Raw genomic sequence first — 27996 nt, 5'->3', positions numbered from 1 at the left:
CCTGAGTGTTACTAAGCCTAGTGGTAAAGCCATTAAAAACACCGTTCTTTTTTTTAAATTTTCGCGATTCTAGGTAGTTTATGTGCGGCGATGTCACTTTGTGGGAAAGCGTCGCCGCGGCCAGACACACTTTACTATAACCGATTTTTATCAAAAATGTCCTTACTATAAAAGGAGAAAAATGTACAGTCATCTATGGAAGATGAGCTTAAACTTCAGTTTCACTTTTCTATATCCTAGATTTTACTATAGCAGAGTTTAATATAGCAGGGTTCTACTGTAACACTATTTATTCACAGAAGCCCAGAAAACTAAAATAAAACAAAAACGAGATATTACAGAATGCTCTTTAGTGCACCTTTGACAGTGCAGTACAGAACTCTAAGGCAACACCAAAATCCTAATCTTTTACAAGTGATATCAACCGGACTTCAATATTCTATTAAAAAAAAAAAAAAAGAGTTAAAGATCTGCTCGATGTCTGCAGAGTTTCATTGTAAACCAAGCAAATTAACAGTGCACGAAGCAGAGTATACATATCCGGCACGACCTGCAGGCCACAGTATCATACCTGCCATCACCAGAAATTATTTGTGCCAAAGGAAGGGGGGGCTTGACCAACCTTTAGGTAGTGTCCAATGAGTCCTTTTTCCTGGACATTGCAGTAACAATTAGCCGAAATTACTAGCTTCAAAAATCTGTCAGAGCAGTTTTGCTTAAAGCATAGTCCAGATTGGTAGCTCTTCACTAGCAGTAGATGTACTGCACATTAATGAGCAGAATTCAGTTTAGTTTCAATTGCAAATCACCATTTGCCACCGTGAAATATGCTGACGTCATAGCCACACGTTGTGCCAAATCTAATATGTTTGCCTTTTCTCAATGTCACAAAGAAAAGAAATTCAAAAGTATAAAATAAGAAGACATCTGCAAATATCTCTTCTTGGGCTTTGATAACACCATGACGTTAAGCACACGAGAATTCTAACTTTACACTGTACACTGCACAGAGGCAGCCTAACATATGCAAGCAACCAGAACAGCAAACATGAAATGCAATGAGCCACGGACTCTGGTTTTGACTTGATTTGGCTCTGATCAGCAACTTAGCTGATAATGCCGATGGTGCTAATGCGGCCGGCCATTAATGGTGATGCTAGCGACAACAATACAGCTGCAGATTCCACAATAATGGTTTCGCAAAGACTATTCTTATAAAGGCAGAGGCAACCTATTGGGAGATTGAGAGCAATAGCCGTACAATCAGAAAGTTCAATAAAAAAAAAAAAAGGAAAAAGAAAAAGGGAGCCCACAAGGCCAATCACAAGGGTTGGCAGATATGCAATATTCACTAGCCAGTGGCCCCTTCTTCAAACCCCCGAAAGGGTTTACATTGAGCACATTCATCATGAAGAGATTTTAAGGTAAGTGGCGAAAAATACCTGCTGCCTACTGGAGTTTAGTGCTATTGTATTGGCTTTGCTGGTATTCCAAGATATTCAAGCTCAACCTACTGAGGATTTACTGCAACGTGTTAGATCACAATTCCGCTCAATCATGTGCACTCACATTGGCATTGCTGGTGTCAGCTAAGCTTTGGACCAGCATCTGTCGAATCATTTCCAGGTACCGGCTCTGCTGGTTTCCAAATATCCCGGGCACAGAGCTGTCAATGAAAACAAGGCATTTTGCTGTACACCTCACACGAAGAATCATTAAATAAACATTATGCGTGACCATGCAAGCTACCTGTAAAAGATCACAAATAAGCGTGCATATTTCTATGGCTACTGTCCACAAGAATTTCAATGAACACACTTCTACTCGTCTTTGCATGCTTGACAGAAACATAACAGAGGCAAAACAGCAGGAGGTAGCATTGAGCACGTGAGCTGGCCCAGAAAGGCTGTGCACTTACGTAAATATCTGCAAGGCCGATTCCCTCAATACAGGGTTGGTGGAGCTGGCACATGCAAACAGGAACTTGAGAAACTCTGGCCAGTGGTTGTTGGCATCATCATCTGCACAGTAGGGAACCCTCTCAAGCTGAACATCGGGTAACAAAGATAGTCAAACATTAAATGACTGCCATCAACTAGACCCTTTACACAACAGCCAAGAGCCTACTACAAGCTTACGAACAGTAACTCAGTCTCTCTAGAAGTTTCATTACCCAACGTAAGTGGCAATACTTAACCTCTCTACTGTGCTCAGTACAACACCCAGAACTCTCACTATAAGCATATGCTCCTCATGCATACGAACAGCATAAATCGAAGGAATAACCGCAATAGGATATACAGTCAAACCCGCTTATAACAATATTGAAGTGCCAGCAAAATATCACTGTTATAACCAATGATAGTTATAACTGGGTTATGACAATAAACAAGAAAGAAATGACAAACTTCAGAGAATTTAACGACAGGAAAGTAGCATTGAATGTTTCCCTGCATATTAGTTGACATCTCCTTGTGGGGTACCTAATTCTGCACATGACTTAGTGGAGAACATATAGAAAGACAAAGTCCTCCATCATTTGTAAGGCGCCTGTCGTGCAGCCTCCTGATCGTCCCTATGCATCGTCAATGTGCAAAAATTCAAGTCTTGGCACCCGACCGTTACCATTACATAATTGGGAGCTTCGCAAACCTTTGCATCACTGGCATTCCAAACGAAGCCCGCTTACCAGAAGAAATTCTTGACTTGAAATCTGATCAGCTTGAAGGACAGAGGAAACAGTGACGGCAGAAAGGAAAGTACCCGCATTATGTATGTGGTTCGGCTGATGTGGTCGCAGCATTTGTTTTTTTTCTCCTTTACGGTTGGTTCCTATTGGCCAGATTTAATTGCTGGAACCGATAATTTGCTAGACAGAATTGTTATAACCAGTTTATTTTACCATAAAAACAGCAAAAAGCTGACGGTGCCCCTTTAGTCCATTGTTCTATCCAATATATTGTTCTAAACAGTATTGTTTATAAGTGGGTTTGACTGCAGGCATCAAGAGAGAGAAAATTACCTCCTAAAAGCAGCAGAACTTTCTCCAAGCATAAAGAATGAGAGAAAAATGAATTTCTGAACTACACCTAACGTACTGCTGCTCTAGTAGGTAAAAACTGCTATTTTATTCTGGAAGAAAAAACAGAATCCTACGGAATACTCCGCTACAGAAGATAAAACAAAATTGCCATTCTGCTTTGACAGATCAGAGCATGGCACTTCTTACTCTCTTACGCCTGCTCCATGCCTACAAATTATAAACAGCCAATAAATACAGAAGACCATCCTGATATAAAAAAAATAATTTAAAAATTAACCTTGGTTTAACTCCACTTAAACTGATAAAAACATGCAAAAGCACTATTTGGCATGGTTTTGCTTGGCAGTGTAGCCCTAAGACTGGAAAAGAGTTTGGCAAAGTGCCTTTACCACTTACAATCAGCAGCATACAATTATGTGAAGAAGTGTGCGTAACATACAACTGGAGGTAAATATGTCGCAACTTTTATATAAAATCACGTGATTAATCTGTCTCATTTCCTGCTCCCTCCACTTGCGAGGCAAGTAAGAATTTTGCCTTCATAAAACACCACACTCAGCTACGCAACTAGGGAGAAGCCTACCAATCAGCTTGCGAGCCAGCTCAGCCGCACATTCACACAGTCGCTTGCGCATGGTGTTGCTAGCTTCGGTCTGTATGTTGTGAAGCAGCTGCTGTTTTATCTGGGTCTGGGCCTCGGCCGGCAATTTGGGGAAGCAGGCATCGAACTCAGTTGACAGCAGGCGCCGCAGCAACACAGCTGCCAGCACCCGCACATCCTCGGGTCCTGAAGCAGGGTCCAGGGCACCAAGCAGGAACAGTGCCCGGTTGTTGGCAGGGATGCCATCATAGGCTGCCTGCATAATACACGGGCACCAGTCACCCATTCTCCTGGAATGTCTTGGAACTTTCCACAACCCAATTCAAAACACTCTAAGCAGGATGCTCGTCAAAGCGTCAGCCAAACAGGCTGCACTGAAACTACGCTTTGGCACAACCAGGGTGCTGCCTGAACAGAGTCGGCACAGCAAGGCAAAGAGCACTGTTATGGATGGTTCAATAGAATGTGCAGAAATCCTGAAAAAGATAATGCTGAGCAGGCAAAGAAAATGGTTGCAGTAAAAATTTAACTCCCATGTATTTTTGTTTCCCATCCTGAAGCAACAATGTTCTTGTTATGAACAGAATTCACAAGTCAACAAGCTTGACAACTCTGCCTCACAAAGTAAAGAAAAAAAATTGGAGGACACTTCAGCTGCGCCTTTAAGGGTATGACACGACAACGTAGGCGAGCACCCAACATATAAAGCTACACTTTAACCAAGCCGTATGAACGTGCCTGTGTGGCCTAGGAGTAGCGTGCCTAACTTGGCATCCAAGAGCACTGGAAGACCGATTATTATCCACCTTCCCACCTCAAATGAGCAACCCAAGTTGGCAGCTCCTCCCACCTTTCTTATATAAAGCGGCCTCGTTAAGTGACACATGCTATCAAAGAATAAGTGCTCGAACTACGTCAGCTGCCAGTTACTGCCCACCAGCACCACGCCCGCGATTTTTTACTCACAACGCTGACATCAGATTTTCTGAGCAATGGAACCTTTAATGCTATCATATTAAAATTAAGGGGGATGCTTAGAACTTTCTAAAAATATGAAGGCCAAAACCTAGCGGGACGTTTCGTTAAAACTTTTTGCACCTTTTATTTACACACTATCACGTCCAATGCTTCAAACACCACAGTGCATCTCTTCCACATCCACTTCCCGACGGTTACAACAAACGGCATTTCGAGCTACTCTAGTCTCATCCGTCATGAAATGCTTCCTCAGTCTTCCCTACTCGCAACTAGGACCTGGTGCGTTGTTACCCACAGTGATGTGTAATGAAGCTTTAAGCCCAAGTGGTGATGCATACAAGGCGAGCAAACACACCATGAGCGTGCTCCCATAATTTCCAGAACGTTCTATGGGCGCTGCCAGCGGCATCTCCTCCCAGCAGAGCGAAACCTCCTGCGCCACCGCTGACATTTTTTTTCTTCCCCCCAGCACCACTGCTGGCCTTTCTGGCAACAGCCACCGGTGCACCGCTGAAATGTCCCGGAACTCATAACAGTCATCTATTACCCTTTCTCAAAACCCTCCTCCTGAGCTATTTCCCTTTCCCGGCACGCTCCGTTTTTCTGTACCTCCTTAATATGCAAAGCAGCGCACTTACACAAGACAACGGGAATTATGGAGTCCTCAGGAAATCGGCACAAAGCAGTGATTAGCCTACTCCGCTGGGGCACGAAAGGATGGTGGTTTGAATCCTGCCGTGGACACAATTGTCGAATCCTTAAAATTCTTGCATTCCATAGTCAGCTCTTCAGTTAGGATTTCTCGCGATAATTACATTAACTTTGCGCCAACATCATCTACAAAGTGTCATCACGACCTCAATTTAGTACCCTACCAAGCACGTACCAACATGCTCAAATTCAGTTTCTTCCCCCGCTCTGAATTCATTACCTGGGTCTATTCGCTCATATCCTCCCTAGTTTTCCATCCGCCATTCAGGATACATAACCCTGGTCATTTATGCCTGGCACGTACTTGTGAATGCTTTTGTATATTTTTTTTCTGCATATTGTATTGTACTTTGATTACGTGTTACATGATACTCAATGTATATACCTATGCTTTTGTAGCCCACACCTGCCATAGTGCACATATTCACTGCAGTATGCATGAATAATTAATAAATATATATTTATATACATTTGTATAGCAATTCAGAAACTTAAAGGCCTTGTCATAAGGGTACTTCTTGCTCCTGAGCTTTATTTCATAAGCAGAGTAGACTATTTTCACATTAAAATTTAAAGCTTGCCTCTACATTGTAAACTTGCATTAGTTCTCTTATTTCAAATTATTCTTTAAAGCTTTATGCAGCCACAATCACAGGTGGAAGCAGAGTCAAGCATTTTGGAGCAGGTCAGGTAGCAGTTATAAAGCCATTTTGGAGCAGCTTCGGAGCAATAAAACGAGTTTTGGAGAATGTTTCTTGAGTCAATTATCTTTAATGATTGCAAATTCCTCTTCCTGACACACAAAACACCTTAGTCTGAGCGCTTTTCAATCAACGTCCAGTGATTTTCTGACTACACACGCATATCTGACAAGACAACACAAATGGCCAAAACACAGATGTTTAATATAAAACAACCGATCTGAGCAAGATTTCGGAACAGGCTAGCAGCTAGTGGAATGCTTTCTTGTGCCCTTTATAAGTGAACACCGTGTTTGACTAAAAGGGTTTGCCTATTGTGACAGATTCAAAGGTTGAGTCAACCATTTAGACATGCTCAAGCACTACCACTAGTCTGGAGTTCACATCAGTAAGCAGCCCATTTCCGCCATCTAGCTTGTGCATTCGCCTTTTGATCCTGTACCTGTACTGAAAAATTTCTGAGCACTACGCCCTAGCTCATTCAGGGTGGATAGATGGCACTAAAAGGTAGCCTTTTCCTCCTTCAGCTTGTTTGCTGTTTTCTGCTTGAGCGACACAGGAGCCACCCATTAATAATATCAACATATTGGCGATAAGCCTCGTATGACTTTCCAACACTCTTAAGAATGTTTGTAGACTGGAACCTTCGTGGCACCACCCCCATAACACTTCAAGTAGTAATTTGTCTAACATAGGCTTGCCACATTTGTTATTAACAAAGAGACTTGATGGTGAAGTACATGCTTGTCTTTACAGCAGAACGATTAGTAAAACTCAAAATTCTTTGTAGCTGAACAATTTTCCTAACAGCTCATGAGAGTTTGCAAGGCCTCATTCACTCACTGCTCTTGCTTCTCTCATCACCTGTGACTGAAAAGGCTGAGAAAAGGTACAAGGTCACGTGCACAGATCACTTTTTTGCAATAAAATTCCCTCCAATAGCTTGTGGCCCATTTTTAATGTACTTGCAAACAAACATTTATTATGCTACATGCTTTTCTAGTTTATGAAACTTTTATGCTTTTTATGCAAGCCCTGTCTGTTGCAATAACTTAAGACCATGACGAGCCCTATAGCATGTATGTGCAACTCAACGTGTCATCGCCCTGTTGCATCTCAGTCAATTGTAATGCATCAGGTCACAATTTTTGTAGGCAATACCATTATTAGGACATTGGAAGGACAAATCATACCCTGCTAAATTTAAAAGCAAGACACTGAGGCAGCAGTTTGGTGCAGTTTTGGAGCAATATTGTGCTTTGGAGCAGGATGGAACAGGAAAAGCAGTTTGGAGCAGAATGGAGCAAATGGCGCAGCACTTCCACCCCTGCACAATGAGACACCAGCGGCTTAGTCACAAGTGATGAGAGTGGTGAGTATGTTCATAATCTTACAAAGCTGTCATAGGGCAGATATGGTTAAACGTCGCGCTGCTTTAGAACATGAACGGCCTCTGCTGAAAGGTATATAAAATTACGATGATCAATTCAAAAACCCCAAATAAGTAGCCATTTTATTTATTCCAGCAATTGCATTATGAGCGAAAATAGCCTCAAAGAGGACTGCGCAGCTTTGGAGCAACCCTGGTGTCCCAGCACCTGCTATAAGCCGGTGGAAGTTATCACAAAAGCAGCCTGCTCCCCGGCACCAGTCATCACACTGCCCAATCTTCTAGAGCACTGCTCCTATACCCACTTAAAGGGACGGAACACTGGCCAAAATATGTCATAAGATTATGGTTGAGATAAAAAGACCTTGCCTCATATAGTGCAGATCAATCACTACAATACCAAAGAAAAAAGGCTTTGCAATTTTAATTTATCGAAAATCACATAAAAACAACTGAGGCGCTATCTAGGGGAAAAACCCTATTATTTTCAATGCAGTACCCCACATGACTACATGTCAGCAAAATATCGCTGATTTTCGTAAGCACACTGCTCTTTTTTCCATAGGAGTGCTTGACATAATTCATTATATTTTGCGCTCTTCACTGCGTCCTTAAATAAAAACCGCCCCTCCTTTTGCACCGCGAGAGGCATACTTTTAGGTTTTGCCACTATATGGCGCCACAGTGTTTGGAATTCCTTGAAAGAAGCAATGATAGCACCAAGTAAAACTTTCGCCGACGAGGCATGCGTTATTGTGCCGTAATAGCCTTGAATGTGAAACTGAAAAGGACGTTACTCTAAGCAAAAAAAGTCGATTTACTGCCTGGCGAGCGAAATTCACATTTGTTTTCGGTACGCCTTTTTTGTCAACCACCAGTCGTCATCGCGGTTGCTGCTCATGGTTTCCAGCATCAGACTACATAAGGGCGCATGCACTGATCGAAAAATTCTCGGTAGAAATTTTCTGCAACGTTTCTTCCAAAACCGTTACAGAATCGAACATTTTAGACAATCTTCCCACTGCGGCAAAAAAGTTTAGACAAATTCCAGTGTTCTGTCCCTTTAAATGTTTAGCTGTAATGGACTGCCTGCGGATGCACACCAGATAGTATCCTCTTCTTTTTTGTTTCGATAAAACGAAATTTGGCATGAAAGTCTGAGGTATTTGCAATGTCCATACACAGATTTTATGTGTGCTTGCACATCTAACTCCTGCAGGCTATGTGTCAGGTGTATGATATTTAGAGCAACTGGTGGACTAATCCACTGCTAACAAAGGAAAAGCAAACCACTTTATTAATTACTTTCAATCCACATTTTCTGTATGTAGCGCATCACAGCTGGGCCGATCCTCTCTCACCTAGACACTATATCAGACAATTATTTCCTGGAAAGGTGTTTTGAAACTACTTAAATTAAGAACCAACTCAGCCACTGGGAATGACATCCCATGGCATGTGCTTAATAGCTGTACCTCGGTATTTGCCAAATTTCAGCTCTGTTTAGCTTGCCATCATTCTCGTGTCTTGCCATATGAATGGAAACGAACATTCTACCAGCACATAAAAATGGCTCTCAGTGTCTTACTGAAAACTACAGGCCAATATCGCTTACAAGTGTATGCGGTGAACTATTGGAATATATTCTTTATTCTTGTATATCTCCTCGTTTGCAGACACCACTTTTTTTTTTTACATCAACATGGATTCAGAGCCGGCTTGTCCAGTGCGAGCCAACTTATTGAATTTTTACATATTTTTATATCTTACAACTGTGATAAACAGGGGCCAAATCCAAGCAACTGTTCCTTTTAGAATGTGTTCGCTTCCTCGCGGGCCGCCACGCGATATGCCATAGGTGGTGACCCGCCAGCATGACATCTCAGCGTGGGGGGGCGAGAATTTTCGCACACGTCACTGGAGCTGTCCATCAAGTGAAAACGAACGAGTGTGCAGCCAACTTGTGGAGCCCAGAAGTCGGCATTTGCTTTGCCACTCGGTTCAGTGTGAATATAATGGTTACTTCATTTGTGCTCATAAAGGTGTGTTGCGTGTTGAGCACTGTTGAGTGTTGAGACACAGTCGATGACCAAACACATGTAAGGATCCTTTGTAGATGCCTGATGATACTTTTAGGTGGCATTTCAGGTTGTCGAAGAGATTAGTATGCCTGCTGTCAGCCAAACTATAAAAGGAATGCAGGGCGTGCTGACGAGAAAAAAAGAACTTCAGTACTTCAGTTTCTTTTTCTTTTGTGCAACTGGAGGCTTCTGAGTGGGTGCTGGTAGGACTATAGGTGTTGCTCAGTAAGGGTGTGCTGACGGCTCACTGGAGTGGTCTCAGCAACACTTCTGCATGTATAAAAATGTATAACAGGCCGAAGCCAGCCGTCAACGCGCCATTACTAAGCAACACCTCAACATGTGTGCTTGCTGGTTAAAGAATGGTAATTAAAAATTTATTAGCTGTTTAACATGCCAAATGCCCTGTCGGGCCATATGGTGTAGGTCTCCCTCCTCAAAAACTTCCGCTATTGCAATGCAGAGCCCAGCGTTCAGCTGGTGTCACGCCTGATTTACAACTTTTTGGTCCGTCACGTGATTGAGACCAAATGAAGCCTTTCCGATGTAATGATGCTACTTTTCACTGAGCCGTAGTGCCTTTCTTTGCCAAATGAACCAAAAGACATGGTATATACCCTGTATTTGCATAGTTTAAATGTGACCGTTTTCTTGCAGTAAACTTTACCTGGGTCAGAAAGGGTGGTTAACGGTCATCTCAGGAATGCAAAAAAAAGAGGTAGCATACGCTTTTTGCTAAAACTAGCTTTTTACATTGCCGAAAAAAATTTTGACCCACGAAAGAAGTGGCTAATGTGGCATCCAGCCATCTGTGTAGTGGATGGCGAGGTAGGATTACAAACTGCTGCGTAACAGTAACTGTAGCATGGCTGTGGTTGTCTTCTGCCCATCTGCTTTCTTTTTTCGTGAAGTTCAGTATAAATGTGACACTAGTCTACTTCTGTTATTGTCCCGCATTTGTTAGTCTTTCTTTCTGCGCTCTATTATTGCCAACTAGCTGAACTAGCAACTCTACTGCTCCATAAGAGTATCAGCAGTTCACACTTGTGCCGCAAATTGTGCAGACCCAGATAAGAACGTTTGCACGCCAGCAGCGCCACGACATCACATGAAAATTGAATTAGGGACAGTCCTGCCATAGCACAGGCTTCCCATACAAGTTCAGAAAGAGTGGCACCCTCTTGTGAGTGAAAAAGAAAGCTCATCTGGTTGCATATTGGCTGGTGTCTCTTCTTTGTCTTCCAATAAACACCTGAACAGGCTCTCAATACTATCGCATAAAGAGGCTTTCAAAGCCCCTCTCGAGATCTGGTCATTGAACCAAGTTCCACAAAACAAAGGAATTACATCTGCAAATAAATTTTGGCATTCAAAGACCTTCCACAACTAATCGAATTCCTATTATGCACAGCCCATTATAACAACAGCAAAGTGTCAGTGCTATAAGGGGTATTCATGTGAGGTCACAACTGACGTCAGTATGCAGCCCGACGCCATCTTTGCGTCCTCTTCTGACTAGTACTAGTACGGGGCGGCGGTTAGCTTAGCTATTCGTGCGCATCCATTTGCTCTGTCACTCTGCCTCATGCCAGCACCGTTGTTATGAAAACTTAATCAGTATCATGAGTGCCAGTTCGATTTATCGGCAAAGTGTGTGCGATGCAAACAGACACCTGTACGAAACAAAACTTTGGTACCGACCCTTGTGCAGCCGATATGCGTAACTGCACGGCAAGCGTCGGCCTGTGCCCACGCATAAATATGTGCGACATTCATGAATTCCTTGTCCTACGGACGAGCTTCGTCACAAGAAACCAATCGCAAGCCTACTGACCACTCAAAGAGCACAGCTATGTTACAAGCGGCTGGGTTGAGCCGCGGTTGAAGCAGACGAACTCGCTCTTTGTGCAATTTCGTGCGTGCCGTCCAACGTTTATACCAACTAAACCTCCGAGTTTTTGTTGCTGATATTCTGCATAGAAATGGCATTTGGTAGTCAGTATCTTTTATACAAAACTTGTTTGGTGTACTTGCCTCAAGCTATCAGAAGAAATCGGATGTTTGCATCGTCTGTGGCGGTAAGGAAGCAAACGAAACCGCTGCCACAGGCCACAGCGATGACACCAGTGGCGCCACCTTGCCTTGTGGGCTCGAAATAACTTTTTGCAACAAAACTCTTCAAACACAGTGCAGTTTTGACTAAGCTAAACTTCATTTGTTATTAGAGATAAATAAGTTTATAAAGTTCTTCAAACCTTCTCCAAAACAACTCTGCCCGCCTACGTTCCTTCGCCAAATCTGCATGTGGTCTGCTTTGATTAGCAGCAGACACAGACAATGCGAACATCCGACTTCTTCTGATCGAATGAGGCAAGTACGGCAAACACAAAGTTCAGCGAGCCCTCTTTGAAGGATTTTATTGCAGCAAAACACGACGAGAAGGTGTTGGTGGCTCTCTGCATGCATGCGCATGACTAGAAGCGATACATTGCCGCGCTGCTCTTTTACCGGAAATGTGTCTTGCGAGTGCATGAAGAACAGTCGTGCACGGATAGTGACAAGAGCTGGCTGCTAGGGCACATCCGGAAGATTCCCGACCAACCCATTTTTACATGCATTTCTCATATTCCATGATACTTGTGCGGTTGAGCCGTGCCAGCCATACGTGACGACGCATCTCAGTGAGGTGTCTCGTTCGAGTGGAGTGGTTCGTGTGTACTTCCAGAACCTTAAAATGCTGAGGTCATTCGCGCAGCTCTTCAGCTTCCGTTGTTTACGTGCCCGCGTCTATCACAGTCTACGATAGCTCAATAAACAACATATAGCTGCGGATGCCACTGCTTGCAGAACCGCACGACAGCACTTGATACGTACGTTTGCCCTGTTCATTCCGTGGACACAAAAATGGCCGACTGCACCTCAATTACCCACAATGCACCGCGCATAGCGCGTCAGTGAATACCCCCCATATTCCAATTAGCCTCTTTGCCACCATTCAAAAAGCAACTACTACAACCCAACTTTGAAACTTCTAGGCATTCTGCTCACATCTAATCACACTTACTATGTGATAGGGCTTGCTTAATAAAGCTGAAAAATAGCTAACTCTGCACTACGGCATTATGCATGCAACCTATTCCTGTGAAAAATAGACCTGCGGTCATACCGTGGTCATTAGCACTAAAGCAGACAATAAACTGCTTGTGTAGTATCATATGTGAACTATGTTAGTGCATCAGAGACTACACTTGTGATTACTTGTGCCGGCTACACAACTGCTCTGTAGCCATAGCCAGAGAAAGTGCTGTTAACTACAAAACACAGCCAAATAAACCTGCAAACTGGAATTACTCCATAAATTTTACTTTATTTTTGTGGTGGGTAATTAAAAGGCTGCTTTTCGGATCCATGCCTGCCTCGCAAAGCATTAGAACGAAACTAGTGCAGTTCGACAAGGACACATGTTCTCATGCACACAATATGACCAGGGTTTCAAACCAGTTGCTAGGTGTGTTGGTACATACATAAGGCTTTCATACACACAAAGCGACGACGAACAAGGACAATGGGAAGGCACACCACAAAGCAGGGTTTCAAAAACCTTTTATGCTCAATGCGTTGCACGTCTGTAATCAAAAAAAAAAAATTCATCACATCCGCGAGGTCGTGAAAAAGCATATTTGCACACAAGATAGTTCCGGTTTCATTGAGCATTATTTCGAGATGGCTTGCACCGATATCAGCGACTTCACATAAATTGAACGCTTTTGACTCCGAGGGTCCAACGACCCGACTGGGTGTCGACATGACCTAAACCGCTGTCACGATTAAAGAGCGCGGAAGGTGTACTCAAGCTCGTAACGTACAATGCGTTATCAGCCGCACAGCTAGCTGTTCGCAAGTTTCAACACCACCGTCCTTATGATCACCCCACTGTGAATAAAATAACACTGCCCTCAGGCGCGCACGCGCTGGGCACGACAGCTGACGGGAGGGGCAAAGCGACAGGGTGGCGTAGTAGCCAGACAACGATCAGCATTACCAGACCACATAGAGTAGTAAAGATCAGGAACACTGATATGTGCTGTTATGCGATACCTAAGTTGCGGAGAAACGTTTCACTCAACACCATCCACTGCACAAGTCGCATTTCAACTACAAAGTTGAGAAGTCGTGGTAGTTAGGCTTAGATTTCGGTAGCGGCATCAGCAACGTGCTCGTTTTCCCGCCTGACGCCCGACAAGCCGCCAGATCAGACAGCGTGAAATAACATTCCCGCAAGGCTCTGAGGTAATCGCAAAGCCTGATGCTGCGTGCTCGTCGCACAGGATGCAGAGGGAAGTTTCATTTCCCTTGATGAAACAGTATTCAATGAAAGCCTGACTCCGGTACTGTGCGCCGACTCGCTTTTCGCGAATGACAGCAGAAGAAAAATAGTGACATCATCAGTGACAAAACGATCCATACCTCTGCGTTGCTCCTCGTGTCATTGTCCGTGCTCAGCAAGTTCTGGAGCAACACGCTAAACTGCGCTCGTTCATGTTCCATGTTCGGCACCACTCAAACAGCGTGCGGCCACGGCGCGCACCGGAGGCAAAAGGCATGAGATGGAAGTTTCATTAAAGGCCTCAGTACAGCAAGCAAACCGACAGGATGACCTATCAGCGGAAGCGAGCCATAAGAGCGAAAGCTGGGCCATCTTGAGGTAATTTTCTTAACTACCAAGCCAAAGCCACGGCCGGTCTCGAGGGAGAGCGCGTTCGCGCGCTCTCTCCCTCGAGACCGGCCGTGCCAAAGCACTCTGTCAGCGCCAGTCAGCGCTATGACTGAGTTTATTGCATGCATGCCCATTCGCACACACGTTTATTAGGTACAATATATGTGCTTGGAGTGCCAGCAGCCTTTGTCAGCGCCCGCTCTTTTAATCTACCATCAGCAGTTTTTGAACACTGGGATATTGCTAGAGTCATATTGCATCTAACCACATATATGGTTGCTAAATTTTTAGGTGTACAGATAGCGCGCTGCTCAATGTGGGTACGGTGGTCGCCCTACCGAATTCATATGCCTTTGTCACTGAGATAGAAACGATACCGGAAAATAAACGTCCCCTTCATTATTTTATTTGCAAGAGGATATTGATATTGATGCGAAAGCATTCCTTCGCTATGTTCAGATCTCTGTCCGCAGACCGTGTCCGCAAAATCGTGTCCGCAGCAGTTGTGAGTAATTGAGAACTGGTAGAGGTTAATGAGTGGTGTCAATTGATAAAGCTGATGACATAATGTCGTTGCCGAAAAAAAATAATTAGGCCAATGAGTTAATTAAGTATTTAATTAGAATAACTAGTTCACAGGAAAGGAAAGGCGCAGTATCTGCCACTTGTTCTCTGGACACCTGCTGAACCGGCGTAAGGGAACTTTCTCTCTTTCCCCATTCACTCCCACCTTAATTCATCCCTTCCCATTACGGTGCGGTTCAGGCGTCCATAGAGCAAGTGTGACAGATACCGCGCGCGCCTTTCCCTTCCTATGAACCAATTATTATAATTATTATTAAGGGAGGAATGGAGGAGTGAAAGCGGCAAGAGAGAAAGGGGTGCCGTAGTGGAGGAGGAGGAGGAGGAAACTTTATTGAGGAGAATTTGGAAAGTTCTTTCTTTGTGGGAGTTCGCTTCTCCTCAAGCCGCCCCCATCGCTCGATGGCGCTCGACGACCTCCTTGGCCCAATTAAGCCGTGATTGCATATGTTGCCGGCTTGGATCAGAGCTAAGCAATGCGCGCGGCCTTCCACTGTTCCGAATTGGTAATCTGCAGGCCCTCCGGCGGATGCATGCTTTCACATTTAAACATGATGTGTTCGAGACCTGCCCTCATGGTCACCGCAAAGTGAACATGAGGGGCTGTATTCGCCTGGATACCATTGTGCTAGCTTATACGGATTAAAGCACGTATTTGTTTGAAGTTTTCTAAGTAGTGTTTGGTGATTTGCTGAGTGCATAGTGGGGCTCCGGATATTTCAGTCTGTTGTTTTTATACCAATTCGTAATTCCTATGTACGTAGGGTCTCTCTCGCGAGCCGATCTTAGTTCGGGGTTACGCACCTCCCGGCCTACGACGAATTATGATGTCAAGGATGCATGTTAACCTGACCGCCATCTAGAGAAACCCATAGAGTTAATATTAACTCTATGTGAACTTTGTGAACCCTTACTTTTGCTAGAGCGCTTTGTGGCATTATAATTTAACTTCGCCCCACTGTAAATATCATTGTTAATAGGAAATAAATAAAAAAAAAAGAACTCAGTCAGCGCATCTCGAGCTTAATTCGAAATTCCGGATACTTTCAACCCCGAAAAAACAAAACAACATTTTATAAGCGTTATATGTTATTAACTTATGGATTATTTTTGGGACATTTTTTTTTTTAAGTTTTGTAATGTTCTTAAATTTTGAGCTTCGATTACAATAAAAAGATTTAGGAAATCGGCGGTTACAACAGCCGCACTAAGAAGCGAAACCGAAACAATTTTACGGAAAGGTTCCGAGAAACACGCTCGACGTACCTCATAGTGGACACGTATTGCATAAATCTTGCTTTACAACTTCTCTACTAAGTAGCTGAGTATCAGAAGCAGAGTCTGGACTGGTTCGGCTAGGTTCGACCGTCTGACTCTTGCTCCTGCTGCTTTGGAGCTGTATTTGTTTCTGAATTTGCAGTGCGCCTGCAGTGCCCGTGCGTCATACCGCCAGTACCTCTGCGGCTTCTGCACCTCTTCTGAACGACTGTGAGATAGCGCAAAACGCGAGTTGTCGACGTGTGCCAGAGTCATCGCAATGGGAAAACTACTGCAAACAGCTGTCTGCATTAACCTCATGAAGCTTTTGCTCATGACATTCAATATAATATTTGGCGTGAGTAGCTCAGCGTCAATTTGTTTTTATTTTTTTACCGTAGTTGTCCTCTCCTTTTTCCTTGTTTTGAAAGGATAATACGCATGGAACCCCTAGACCGCAGCGCTTTTATTTTGAGAAGACTCTGTGGCATCGCTGTAGATTGTGATCCCTTTTGCTGTGCCATATGCTGGATCAGGAAGTTGTTAAACGCTGCCACCCCTGGCCATTTTGATACTGCGGTAGTCTGCATTAATAAGCAAGCAGGCACTTGCGTGTTTATAATGGCAGTCCCGCTTTCAAGCAAGGTGCATCCCATATTGCCACTCAAGAGTAGGAATTTGTTTCTGTTCATCCACAGGTTTCAGTTCCGCATTCAAACAGGAAGGAGCATCGAAACCTATGATCGCAGAATGAGCCATTCCGCCGAGTACATTGATAGCTACAAACCAACAAAGGAATATTGCTGACTATCGAATGTGAAATAGAAGCATATTTATTGCAACGATTATCAGCGTATGCCTTATGAAATGCAGTGCTGCTGTTCTTGTTCCAAACGCTTGTGAGGTTCATAGAAATGTTCATGAGAAGCTAGTGCATAAACAAAAGTCAAATCCATTGTTCAATTCCATCAAGTCAACCCATCCATTACTTTCGTTGTGTCTGTCGAAAAAATGCTCACAGATGCACACAAAAAATAACCAACTCAGCAATACACATTACTTGATATTTTTGCGCTTTGTAACACTTGCTCGGGCTGAAAAGAAAGGTAATGGCGGAAAATGTCACTGAAAAGAAATACTGGTTTAGATGCTTCTTTTTTCTTTTTTTTCTTGGCTCCGGTAGCCACAAACTGTACATACTGTTTGCAGAGCACAGTACGGCCAATGAAGAAGTGGATAGTAACTCTGGAATACATTGCTCTTTATTATTCACACATGCATTGCTGTACTGAGAGCCAACACGTCCGCCTAGTTCCGTCAGCCTGCTTGATCATGGGTGCTTATTTGCAGCAGTTTATTATATGAAGTCTGATATTGCAGCCTGTAAGTGTACTGGATGTCGTGATATATTTGTTGTTATACTGCAAGTATTGGCTGTCAGTGTAGTTCCCTTGGTTGTAGAATTGTGAAACCCTCCGAACGTTTCTTAGTGAACCTAAAATGGGAGAAACCATTTCATCTAGTCAGCCTTGATGGCGCGGCTGTTGTCACTTCTTCTGTTGGAAAAAACAATTATTCCATTGTGTATGAAAAGAATGTGGGCTGAAGTTGAAGGTCTCAAACAATTCGGCAGTGGGGAATCCAACCAGCATTGAAAAAGTAAAGAGCTCTTTGTATTTCTGGGGGCAAGTGTGACATAAAAGTATAAAAAAAAAGTGATGCCTCAACATATATGTTCATACTAGCTGCAACAATGCAATCTACTGTGACCATTTGCAGCTAGATCAGTACATACAATAAAGAAAAGATTGGGCAAATATCTTGAGTGCTCAGGCAACTCACAAAAGCAATACCAGAGGGGGCCTCTGGAACTGACAGCAGCAGAATATTGGCTGCCTTATCATTGATGAAATGAGTGTTCCGTTAAAGTTTGCCAGTCTAATTTTTTCACCAGTTCGCCCCGATTTTAATGGAGACTGACGACAACTTCATCTAGTTATTGTTCTATGTAAAAATGAATTCCTTAGCTCTTTATGTCGGGAACAAAATATGTGCTCATGACTGGTAAAACTCAATCTGAAATTATTTCCGCCACTGAGTTCAAAGTTATGTGTGAAATATTCTGTACATATTTAGTAGGTGACATATCGTTAATGTCGGGTCACCGAAAATTTGTGAGAGAATTGTTCTTACAGTAGTCCCAGCACATTGCTAATTCTGCTGCTTTCCCCTTGATGGAGCACCACCATCTTAGTATCACGATGAGATCAGAGGTTCTGTCTGTTGCAAAGCAGCATTCCTCTGACCAAAAGCAACAGCATGCCAAGCAACAAACAGGCAAACGAGGGAGTAAAACTTGAGGTTGACTTTCTCAGCTCTCACTTCCCCTGCAGTTGCTATCATTCATTCTTTTGGCATTTTGTAACCAATGATAGCAGAACAATTCTGTATTTTGGATGTGAATCCTGATACGTGATAGTGTGTAATAAGGCTGTCTGTTTTTCTGTGTACATATTCAGTAGCTTTTCATTTAATGCCCCAGGGATGACTTTACAAGAGCTTTAATTGCAATTACTTAATCAAAATACAGTTCTGAAATAAACATAAAAAGATATCTGTGCCAAATTTGGTTACATTTCATGCATAAATAATGAAAATAGTTTTATTTTCCATGCCCTCCCTTACAGGCTGGCAGCCTTTACATCTTATGTGTACTATGTTTTAGCACAAAATTGGGTGCAGCTTGCCATGGTGGCTTCGTAAGTGTGGTATTCAGGTGCCGATTCCAAAGAGGTTGCGAGGTCAAATCCCATGCGTGGTGACCACATCTTGACGGGGGCAAAAAGCAAAAGTGTCAACGTGCTGTGCAATGTCAGTGCATATTACCGAACTCCAGAAAGGTGGTCAAATTAATCCAGAACGTTCCACATAACTGTTGTGTCATTTTAGAACATAAAACCCCATGTACCAACACTAACGCAAAGCTGGGTCAAAATTAGTCCAGAGTCCACCACAAAGCCCATTTGTCATTTAGGGAGAATAAATCATCTTGGTGTCATAGAAAGTAACAACAAAAATAAAGGTGGAAGACTTTAAACCCCACATACCGATACCAACGCAAAACTGGGTTTTCACACCATCTGAGGTTGAGCTAACAGAAAGCTTTAGGCAAAACAGCAGCATCATCATGTGCAAGCAATGGCAGCTTTGAAACATCCATGACACAGATGTGAAAATTGGCTGTTTAGTGACCTTGTGTCTATAGAACATAAGAGAGACCCTGTGACAGTGATGCTGACAAACTTAGTTGCTGGTAACGCATTCTAATTTTCTCATCGATTGTGATTAAAAATTGAGAAAGTAGTGTGAATGATATGGCACATGGACATTATGACATACCATGAGTGCATCACATGCATTAACAGGAGTATGTATGGCAGTCTTTTGCATCTGTGCAGAGTGGAAAGCATATAGTTGTTTGAGAGATGGCAATGTAATAATGTGTACTAATTAAGTCAGAGGATGAAAATGACTTGGTTCATTGCAACTTGTATAGGTGCGGCATTCTCTCGATATCACATTTTACAACATGCCCACTTTGGCCGGGTTGATGCCGCTGCTGACACAGGGATGTTTTTACTTTTCCGCTGCTGACAGGTGACAGGGCTGGTGCTGCTTATCCTGGGTGTATGGATGAATGTGTCGCTGTACCATGTGCTGAAGCTGTCAACCGACTACAACCGGCACATGCCTCTGCTCTTCATCGCCACTGGTCTGCTGGTGCTGCTGGTGGCTGTGCTTGCCTGTGTGGCCACAGCCAAGGGCCAGTCTGCTTTGCTATACATTGTGAGTGTGCAGCGAGTGTATATTTACATTCTCATTTCAAGTTGGCAGCTGATGACAGTGTGGCCTACTGCTGCCAATCTTTCATTCCTGGACAAAACTAAGTCTTTGATAGTATTCGTTAGGTATTTTTCTGATAGCACATAGCTGTGAAAATGTGTAAAAAAAAAATTATATTTGCAGTTGTTTAGGTATGGGACCATTTAATGCTGTGTTTATGACTACAGCCATGGAGTAGTGCTTGTCTAGTTGCAAACACAGCAATAAAATGGGAGCATAATTTTGTGCCACCTGACGTTTTGGTTGGGAAATGGACTTGTGACTGCATGGGTTTTCATTTCAGTTCGGCTCCCTTTTGGTGCTGGTCTTCGTGGCGGAGCTGACAGCCGGCATAGTGGGATACGTGTACATCCGGCAAGTGCGGGAGGGCATTGGCCGTGGTATGAATTCCTCCCTCACCCACTACACTGGCAGTGGTGGGATGGCCGACGAGACTGTCGATTTTGTCCAGGGCAAGGCAGGTGTCATTGTTACAAGAGCACTTTTACTTTTGTACATTTCTATTCTGCTTAGTCAGCAGTCATGTTGTGCACTTCAGGGAAGCTGTGCTTAAATTTATCACGCGCCTTTGTGTCTCTTTCTGCTCATAAATAAGGAGTGCGTGACAGTATATAGCAAGCTGGATTTTCTGAAACACCTAGAGCAGCTAAATTTTGTTCTTCTTTTATTTAGCATTCACCAATTGAGCCTATAAGTAGTCTCCCCATTGAATTGAAGGCATAAATTGAAAATGAATTACTTTATGAAATGTTTGTATCTCTCTACTATAGCTTGCAACCCTTTGAAGGTATAAAGTAGTAAGGTGCATTGACTGCTCTCACAATAGCCTAACAAAGTTTAATGTTTCCCCAGACTAATGGTAGACTCTTGCTGTAGAAGTTTTGATGTGTAGTCTCAATGCTCCTTAAAGGTCACACTTCTTGTTACGTATATGAATGGATGTAAGCCAATTTAATGCAAGTGCCCAGGAATGACCGACTTGGAGGGAAAGTCAAAAGGCAGAAGTGAGTGGGCTTAGTTCTACCTGCAAACAGCGACAATATCAAGTTCACTACTAAATATGGCTGCAGCTCTCCTGCTGTGGCTTGAACAGTCCTGACGACTGGACCTCCACCACATACTACACGGAGCACAATGCCTACCCCAAGAGCTGCTGCTCTGGCAGTGCTACCTGCGTGCCGAACAGTCCTACAATCCACTCTGAGGTAGGAACCACGCCTGACTTCCGATTAAGACTTGCTTCATTACTGGCACGAGCTAAACTACTGGCATAAATTGAAAGCACCAGCACTTCGCAGCAGTTTTTCCTGCATGCAGCCGTTTGGTATTCTGGTTAGTGCGATGCTGTAAAAACCAGTACCATTTCTAACAGCCAGATGTTGCGATGCAGTACCAAACCAGACACTTCCTTATCCTTGTAACAGTGCAGTGCAGCTGGATGGCACAGTAGTCATCTATTGAGTGAGTTTGTCCTTTTAACAGTCTTCATAACAACTAGACTCATGGGCTAATCGGTACAGGTTTTTTTGCTAATTTTTGTATTTGTAGATGGCAAGGTGAAGTATAATTACAGAGAATTTCTGTTCTACCTAATACCTAATGTGCTTTATCTTGGTGAGATCTTTCTAGCTGGTGAAATGTCCCCTCTGGTATGCAGTGGTGCCGCAGTACTCAAGTGTGAATAGGGCACTCTGATGAGTCATGAAATGCAGCTACCATGGACCAGACTTACGTGCCCATCTGCACATTATTTGTGGCGTTGTGCAGGGTTGCTATGTGAAGGTGATCCGTTTCTTGGACACAAACCTGAGCGCCATTGCTGGAGGTGCTGTAGGCTTTGCATTCTTTCAGGTAAGGCTGTCACCATCAAAATATGCTGCACATTTTAGCCACTAAAACACTGCTGGCCGACTAGATTATTTCTAAGATTAGGAGTTTCACATGTGTTTAGCTTTATTGTAGCTGTGTACAGTAAATTCTTATTAATTTGGCCTTCAAGGAACTGGAAGATGTGTTCAAAAATTAGCTGTTGTTTAGCTTGTAGTTAAACCTGGAGTTACACGAGAGCTATCTGTTAGCTGCACTTAGGTTCGGCTTGAAAGTAAAGATATGACTTTTGCACATAGTAGTTACTCTATGGTTTCAGCTTTATTTATGCCATAGGGGGCACTTTTGACCACTAAAGTGCAATGAAATGAAAGCCTCTATCGTGCGGTGGTCCGAAGCCCTCCACCATGGCGCCTCTTTCTCTCTGTTTTCACTCCCATCTTAGCAATGATGCGATAGCGTAAGCTACCAACCAACTTATAAACCCCTGCTTTAACCGAGCCGTATGAACATGCCTGCGTGGCCTAGCGATAATGTGAATGCAAGAGTTTTGGCAGGCTGATTGCGATACCACCCTCCCATATGAAAAGAGAGGCCCGAGTTGGCAACTCCTGCCAAACGTAATGTCAGGAAGACCTGCGTCCAGTTAGTGCTCGGCCATGTCAACTGCCAGCTACCGCCTCCCACGACTTATTCTTCTTCTTCTTTCTTTGCTCTTCGGTCAGGCACGGCGAAATGGCGAGACTGTGGTCAATGTAGCTCTCACTACAATAAACCGAAAGTACTACTTATCAAATGGGACTGAAAAAGAACGGCCAAAAACCGTTTGCATCACAGTAATTTTATCTGATCAACCTATGCATGATAGCTGTTTGTGCTTGAGGTAAAAACCCAAGTGAGAACGACGGTTATTCCTGGTTTAGTTGACCACTTTGGTTTACTTTGCACACACTGTGAAGAACATTGAAGAATGGTTTCATAGAGGGCCTCTGCTACCCTCTTCGCAGCGCAACACAGTAGCAGTGATGCCTCCTCAAAAGATGGCCCTGTCATGTTTCAAGGATGCTTTACTGTACAATTTATGTGGTGAAGTATTGTGGCAAAACGCTCAGGGGAGTGGAACTGTGCTTGACCAGCGTGCAGTTTCAGCATACTGGAAGCAGCATGGGGATGCCCACGAGGGAAATATGCATAGGTGTGAGAACAACATGAGTCCATCTCAAGGGAAAAAAAAAAAAAAGTTAGGCGAAGGTTTATTCCTGCTAAACCTAAGTAACCAAAGCGAAAGTTTGAAAGTTAAGAGGCAGCGGAGACTATCTAGACAGGGCGAGCGCCATGGCTTCACCATAGCTGTGGTTGAGTGACGTCATGGTTACCTCTGTTTCAGTGGTGGCAGCTGAGTGACGTCATAGCTGCCACGTGGTTTCTCCTTGGTTTAAGAACAAACACGCCCATGCGCAGCACACACGACGAAGAAACTATGGGGGAAAGTAGTAAAAACTTTCGCTTTTAAAAGAACAATGACTTGCCAAGCTGCTTCCGAAATGGGGTGACTAGCCGATCCGGGCGTTCGATCGCAGCAGCGAGTTGGTGTTGAGTTAAGGAAAATTAAACCGAAACTATATGAAGAGTGCGATCACCACTGTTCCATGAAATTCGGGTTTGGGGAGGTCTGTGTCGATGATTGCTTGGCTGTGCAGGTATTACCTTGACATGAGCCCCATCCAAATTAACCAGAGTGAGCCTGCCCATATGTTTGAGTTAGTGAGCGTTAGATGCCTTAGACTTACATAAGCATCGGCCGGGACCGCACTCCTGGTTTGAATTTTCTGAATTACCAGGGGTCGAATTAACGAGATTTTACTGTGGCGTGCAATGTTAGTCTACTGCGGGTAGTACTCCTACAAGAAAATGAAGCTGCCAGATGTCTTAATTTACCAAAGTAATTGAAAACATGACTAGTAAAACTTTGCGTTGCCTTCTCAGTATCTGCCAATTCACTTTAATGGCGTTGATTGCAGTCAGGCTTGACTGCAGACCTAATGAAAATGCTATACAAGCTGCATTATGTTCCCAAATATCACCGAGAACTTGTTGTTTGTGAAAGGAAGCAGTTCATTAAAGTTGTAGCAGAAATTTGCCTGCTTTACCATAGGAGCCTGTCATGCTTGTTCCAGCTTCTTGGAGTTCTGCTGTCCTTCTGCCTGGCTTCAAATATCAACAAGGCCAAATACGAGCGTGTCTAAACTGCTGCAAGGTATGAGGCTTTCTTGAACAATAGGTCATTATCTCCTGTTGCATGAATAACCTGCTGGAGCAATATAATACACTTTTGATGAACTTGGTTATAACGAATTGTCAGGCTACTAGATAAAAAAATCAAGGTGTTTTGTGCTGAGCAGTCATCTAGTATGCTTGCTCCTGTGACATGGTAATGAAGTGAGCATAAAAATTTAGTCTAAATATGAAACATGTAAAGTGCATGCATTTTGTGCAGCATGAAAACCTGCACAGCACATTCCTCACATGGGGTTCTGGCCCGCCAGTTTCTCGGGCATCAGTAGAACAGGAGCTTGCCATGTGCCTTCAAAGTAGTCACCACACGTGTTTTCGCTGCATATGCAGCATTCATGAGGAAGTGAAGTGTATATGGTATGAGCAAGGAAAGCAGCTGTGCTCAGTATAACTTGCAAGAGGTGAAATGTTGCCAGTGTGACTTCACGAAGCAGTAGGAGCCGTTTTATGCGTGTCATTAAACGTAAATGGAAGGCGGTTGTTCCAAACACTTAAGTGCTTTGAATTCTAAGTGTGGATGAGATTTATTGGTTTACTCAGTAATTTGCCAAATTACTGTTAGGCTTCATATATCTTCAAGGATGCGTGGAACGAGGGAGATGAAATCAATTTTTTGTTTGCCGATATCGCTGTGCATTTACTTTTAACAGCATCTGTACATGAGCGCAGCAGATAGCACATCATGATGTGGACATGTGTAGTATGGCAGCATTTTCTGCTGTAAGCAGTGTTTTGTGATTGCTTGTGAAATTCAAATTGATTCAGCAGATAGGTATGTGGTATGGCAATAGTGGCTGCCATAATAGGCCTTAAAGTAGTCTTGGAATTGAAACATGAACATTTTGGCAGATCTGCCTGGTTTCTGCCTTTTTCCATGTTGACTGGGTGTGAGCAAAAGAAAGATGAACAGTAGTTCATAGTACGGTGACGGGGTGTTGGGTTGGGGGAGGTGAGCTTTTGCGATGTTGTGAAGGCCACTTACCCATTTGCTGACGGAAGGTAGCCTTGGTATCTTGTAAGCTGCCATAAATGTTTTGTATATGTCAGGATTATGTGGGTTGGAGTTTGAAATGTTTGGGTTCGATGTCAACAGTCTTTGCTTGCTCAAAGTCTGCGCTCTGGTGCGCGCCTGCGATTCTCCACCATGGTTGAAATTTCAGACATCGTTTCTATGCTGGCGATGATTTTGCGGAAAGTTCTTAGTACCAGACTGCAAAGAAGGCTAACAAGCTTCTCTCACAGATCCAAACTGCAGACCACTGTACCTGAGACTTGCTTGAACGATTGGTTCGGCACCCAGTTTTTACAGCCTTTGCACCTTCGCAAACTTGACAAGCCAGGTGTGCCCCAGTGACTAATTCTGGATTCATCAGCCCGTCTCGGAGCCTTGTCGAGTTACCGTTATTGCATTTTGACTCCAATGGCTGGTAGAACACCTACCTATGTATAGAAAGACAATGAGCTCGGATGAGATATTAGTCTTGTTTGATGTTGTTGCCCTTTCCACCAGCGTGTCAGCTCCCTTGGCAGTCAAAGCAGCCAGGGCAAAAATTGAGGTGGATGAACAACTTGACAAGAGGACTTGCATCTGCATTTGAAGAGGTATGCCAACTCTTAAGCTTTGCCTGGCTGGCACATATTTCTCTTTTAAAGGAGAATCCTTCAGGCAAACCAGTAGCACAACAATGGGAGCGGCAGCCTCGAGCATGGCTGCGAACCGTGCGATGGAAGTGGTTGTGCAACAAGAGCTGCATTCGTTCATGAATAGCCCTAAGGTATTCCTTCATTTGTGGATGATTTTATTTTTTTCCGTACTGAAGAAGTCTGCGAAGGAAGAGTTCGACACACCTAAACTCTATTGAACTGGCCATCAAATTCACCGTGGAGTGCAAGACAGGCAATGGCCTCCACGCCACTATCCCGTATGTACGTACAAGGCACAAATGAAACATTGGCCCTCTTGTTTCGCAAACAGGGAATGCGGATCTGCCACAAGTCATTGCCAGCACTCAGGTCCTTCATGCCTTGGCCTAAAGACTGTGTGCGCACTGAAGGAATGGGTAGCTGGGATCGTTTACAAACTCAACTCTGCTGACTGTTCTACCACTTACATCGGCAAAGCAAAGAACTTTCCACAGAGGCTTTGCCAGCATAGAAATAGTGGCTGAAATATTGATTCAGTGCAGTTGTAGAGAACTGTGAGAACGCAGGCCATTGCACTGAATTTGAGTCCGCAAAGGTTGTTGACATCAAACCAGACCCTTTCAAATCACAACTCGTAGAATACTGGCACATACAAAACACTGCCAACAAGTCAAAGATTAGGGAGAGTGGAGTGTTAAACAGTGACTGGTGGACTGGATCGTGCCACCTGCTTGCGCAGTCTGCAGATGTCAGCATCAGTGGCTGCTCTGTCTAAAGTGAACACTAATGATAATGCATACTTTGCTACTTTGCTGCATAAATTGCACTGACAGGCTTCCGAATTTTTCGCAGATTGAATGCATTCACCTCACGCTGACAGGGATGACAGTGGTTTCTCATCTCAAATAGTTTTCATGATCTGTATATGCAGATATTTGCAACCTTCTAAGCATTGAACTCGATTGGTCCGTGTCTGCAGGCAGGTGCATGCTGGCCACTGCAAGCCCACATCAAGCCCACAGTGTTTCTTGCATTGAAGCGGCATGCGACGACACAGCTAAGGCTGCTCCACCAGGGCACAGCTCCACATCTCCCTGGCTGAATCTCGAAACTGCACTCGACGGATCCTGGGTCTGTGCAGCTTTCCAGGCACGTTTAGAGTACCGGCTAGCCTGCAGGCAATGAGCGGCACATGCCTGCAGGCTGAACTGTGTTTCAGTTGCAGTATGGGACCTTATCCCTGCCTGCTTCCGAAGCACCTTAACGTCATCTACTTTCATGAAACTACTTGATTCCCCACTCAGGGCAGCCATGAAACAGACACACAAAAAGAGTAGCAATTGTGGGTACTAATGTGGCACAGGTCTGTCCGACCAAGCTTGACACCACCAGAGGCAGGGCTGTTGTGCCTCATACCTTGCCTGGCGTGTACTAAACTTGTTGTAGCCCGTATTAAGAAGGTGCTTGGTTCAAGTACTATCACATTTTGGGCTCAGGCAATCATTAGAGGTGCCGCAGTTTTCCACTTTCATGCAGTCATTACGTTACCTTCTAAACGTAGAGTGCAGGCATTTTTGTTTTACATGTACACCTTGCACTTTGAGGCACTCTGATTTTACTCTGTGTCCACCACTGTGGTTTGAGCCACTGTTTTCTGCAAAAGCAGTGTTGAGTCACGAGTGTCTGGGCAGTTTAGCATTTTTGTTGGGGAAACTTTTCTGCAAACCTTTGCTGCTTGCAGGCTTTGGTCTCAATTGTTGTATCCTGTTTGTATTGCATTTTATGTGCGAGTGCTAAGTGCTCCGCGCAAGTCAATCTAGCTGGTCATATGTACATCACTGCACTGTGCAGTCTGGGCACACAGTCTCGAATCTCATGCCCGGTGGCCTTCCACACTGCTTAGTGTGTGGAGTTGTGCAGGAGACATATACCTAACACCTCCAGGTGTGTTCGTGCTTCAATACTTAGTCTGTCACAATTGTAGCTTCAGTGTACGGGATTTTGAATCTCTTCTTTTTTTGGTGAAATAAAACTTTATCTGCACGGTGTTTCTTTGTGTATGTTGAACACTCCTACCATTTATTTATTTCCAAATACTGCAGGCAGAAGCGCTGATCCAGTAGAATAGGGCTACCAAATGCAAATTTGCAGAGAATGCTCAATGCGATAACATCAATTTCACAATCACAGCAGGCAGAGAGTTTCATTGTTAGATTGCATGAGAGAAAAATGAATTTAGAATACTTGTTTTCCTGGAATAATATGA

At 43.8% G+C, this 27996-nt stretch overlaps 2 protein-coding genes across 2 annotated transcripts in view; one reads left to right on the top strand and one right to left on the bottom strand.

The window, feature by feature from the left end:
• The window catches only part of Karybeta3 (karyopherin beta 3), a 91816-nt gene extending 77687 nt beyond the window's left edge, over positions 1 to 14129 (bottom strand). The window contains exons 1-4 of the mRNA XM_084593150.1: positions 13973 to 14129; positions 3627 to 3900; positions 1919 to 2021; positions 1570 to 1666 (exon numbers count right to left, since the gene is read on the bottom strand). Coding sequence (XP_084449276.1) covers positions 1570 to 1666; positions 1919 to 2021; positions 3627 to 3900; positions 13973 to 14053 — 555 coding nt within the window. The 5' untranslated portion in view covers positions 14054 to 14129. The remainder of the gene's footprint in view (positions 1 to 1569; positions 1667 to 1918; positions 2022 to 3626; positions 3901 to 13972) is intronic.
• Positions 14130 to 16120: 1991 nt separating this feature from the next.
• Positions 16121 to 27778, top strand: LOC146197875 (tetraspanin-6-like). The gene is made up of 7 exons (XM_084593142.1): positions 16121 to 16419; positions 19719 to 19907; positions 20248 to 20421; positions 21035 to 21169; positions 21732 to 21815; positions 23969 to 24048; positions 26710 to 27778. The coding sequence occupies exons 1-6, from the start codon at positions 16342 to 16344 to the stop codon at positions 24035 to 24037; spliced, it is 729 nt and encodes a 242-aa protein (XP_084449268.1). The 5' UTR covers positions 16121 to 16341; the 3' UTR covers positions 24038 to 24048; positions 26710 to 27778.
• The last annotated feature ends 218 nt before the right edge of the window (positions 27779 to 27996 follow it).

The sequence above is a fragment of the Amblyomma maculatum genome, chromosome 2, assembly GCF_055883805.1.
Source record: "Amblyomma maculatum isolate TAMU_Amacu chromosome 2, ASM5588380v1, whole genome shotgun sequence".
NCBI classification, from domain to species: Eukaryota; Metazoa; Arthropoda; class Arachnida; order Ixodida; family Ixodidae; genus Amblyomma; species Amblyomma maculatum.
Note: the sequence above shows the minus strand (reverse complement) of the source record. Positions and strands in the feature narration are given on the sequence as shown.

What these genes read in the sequence shown, in the direction of transcription:
- LOC146197875 (XM_084593142.1), top strand. Translation starts at nt 16,342, where the DNA reads ATGGGAAAACTACTGCAAACAGCTGTCTGCATTAACCTCATGAAGCTT. An exon ending in CATTCAATATAATATTTGGC is followed by an intron (nt 16,420 to 19,718) that starts GTGAGTAGCTCA and finishes CGCTGCTGACAG; the next exon opens with GTGACAGGGCTGGTGCTGCT. An exon ending in TAGGCTTTGCATTCTTTCAG is followed by an intron (nt 21,816 to 23,968) that starts GTAAGGCTGTCA and finishes TGCTTGTTCCAG; the next exon opens with CTTCTTGGAGTTCTGCTGTC.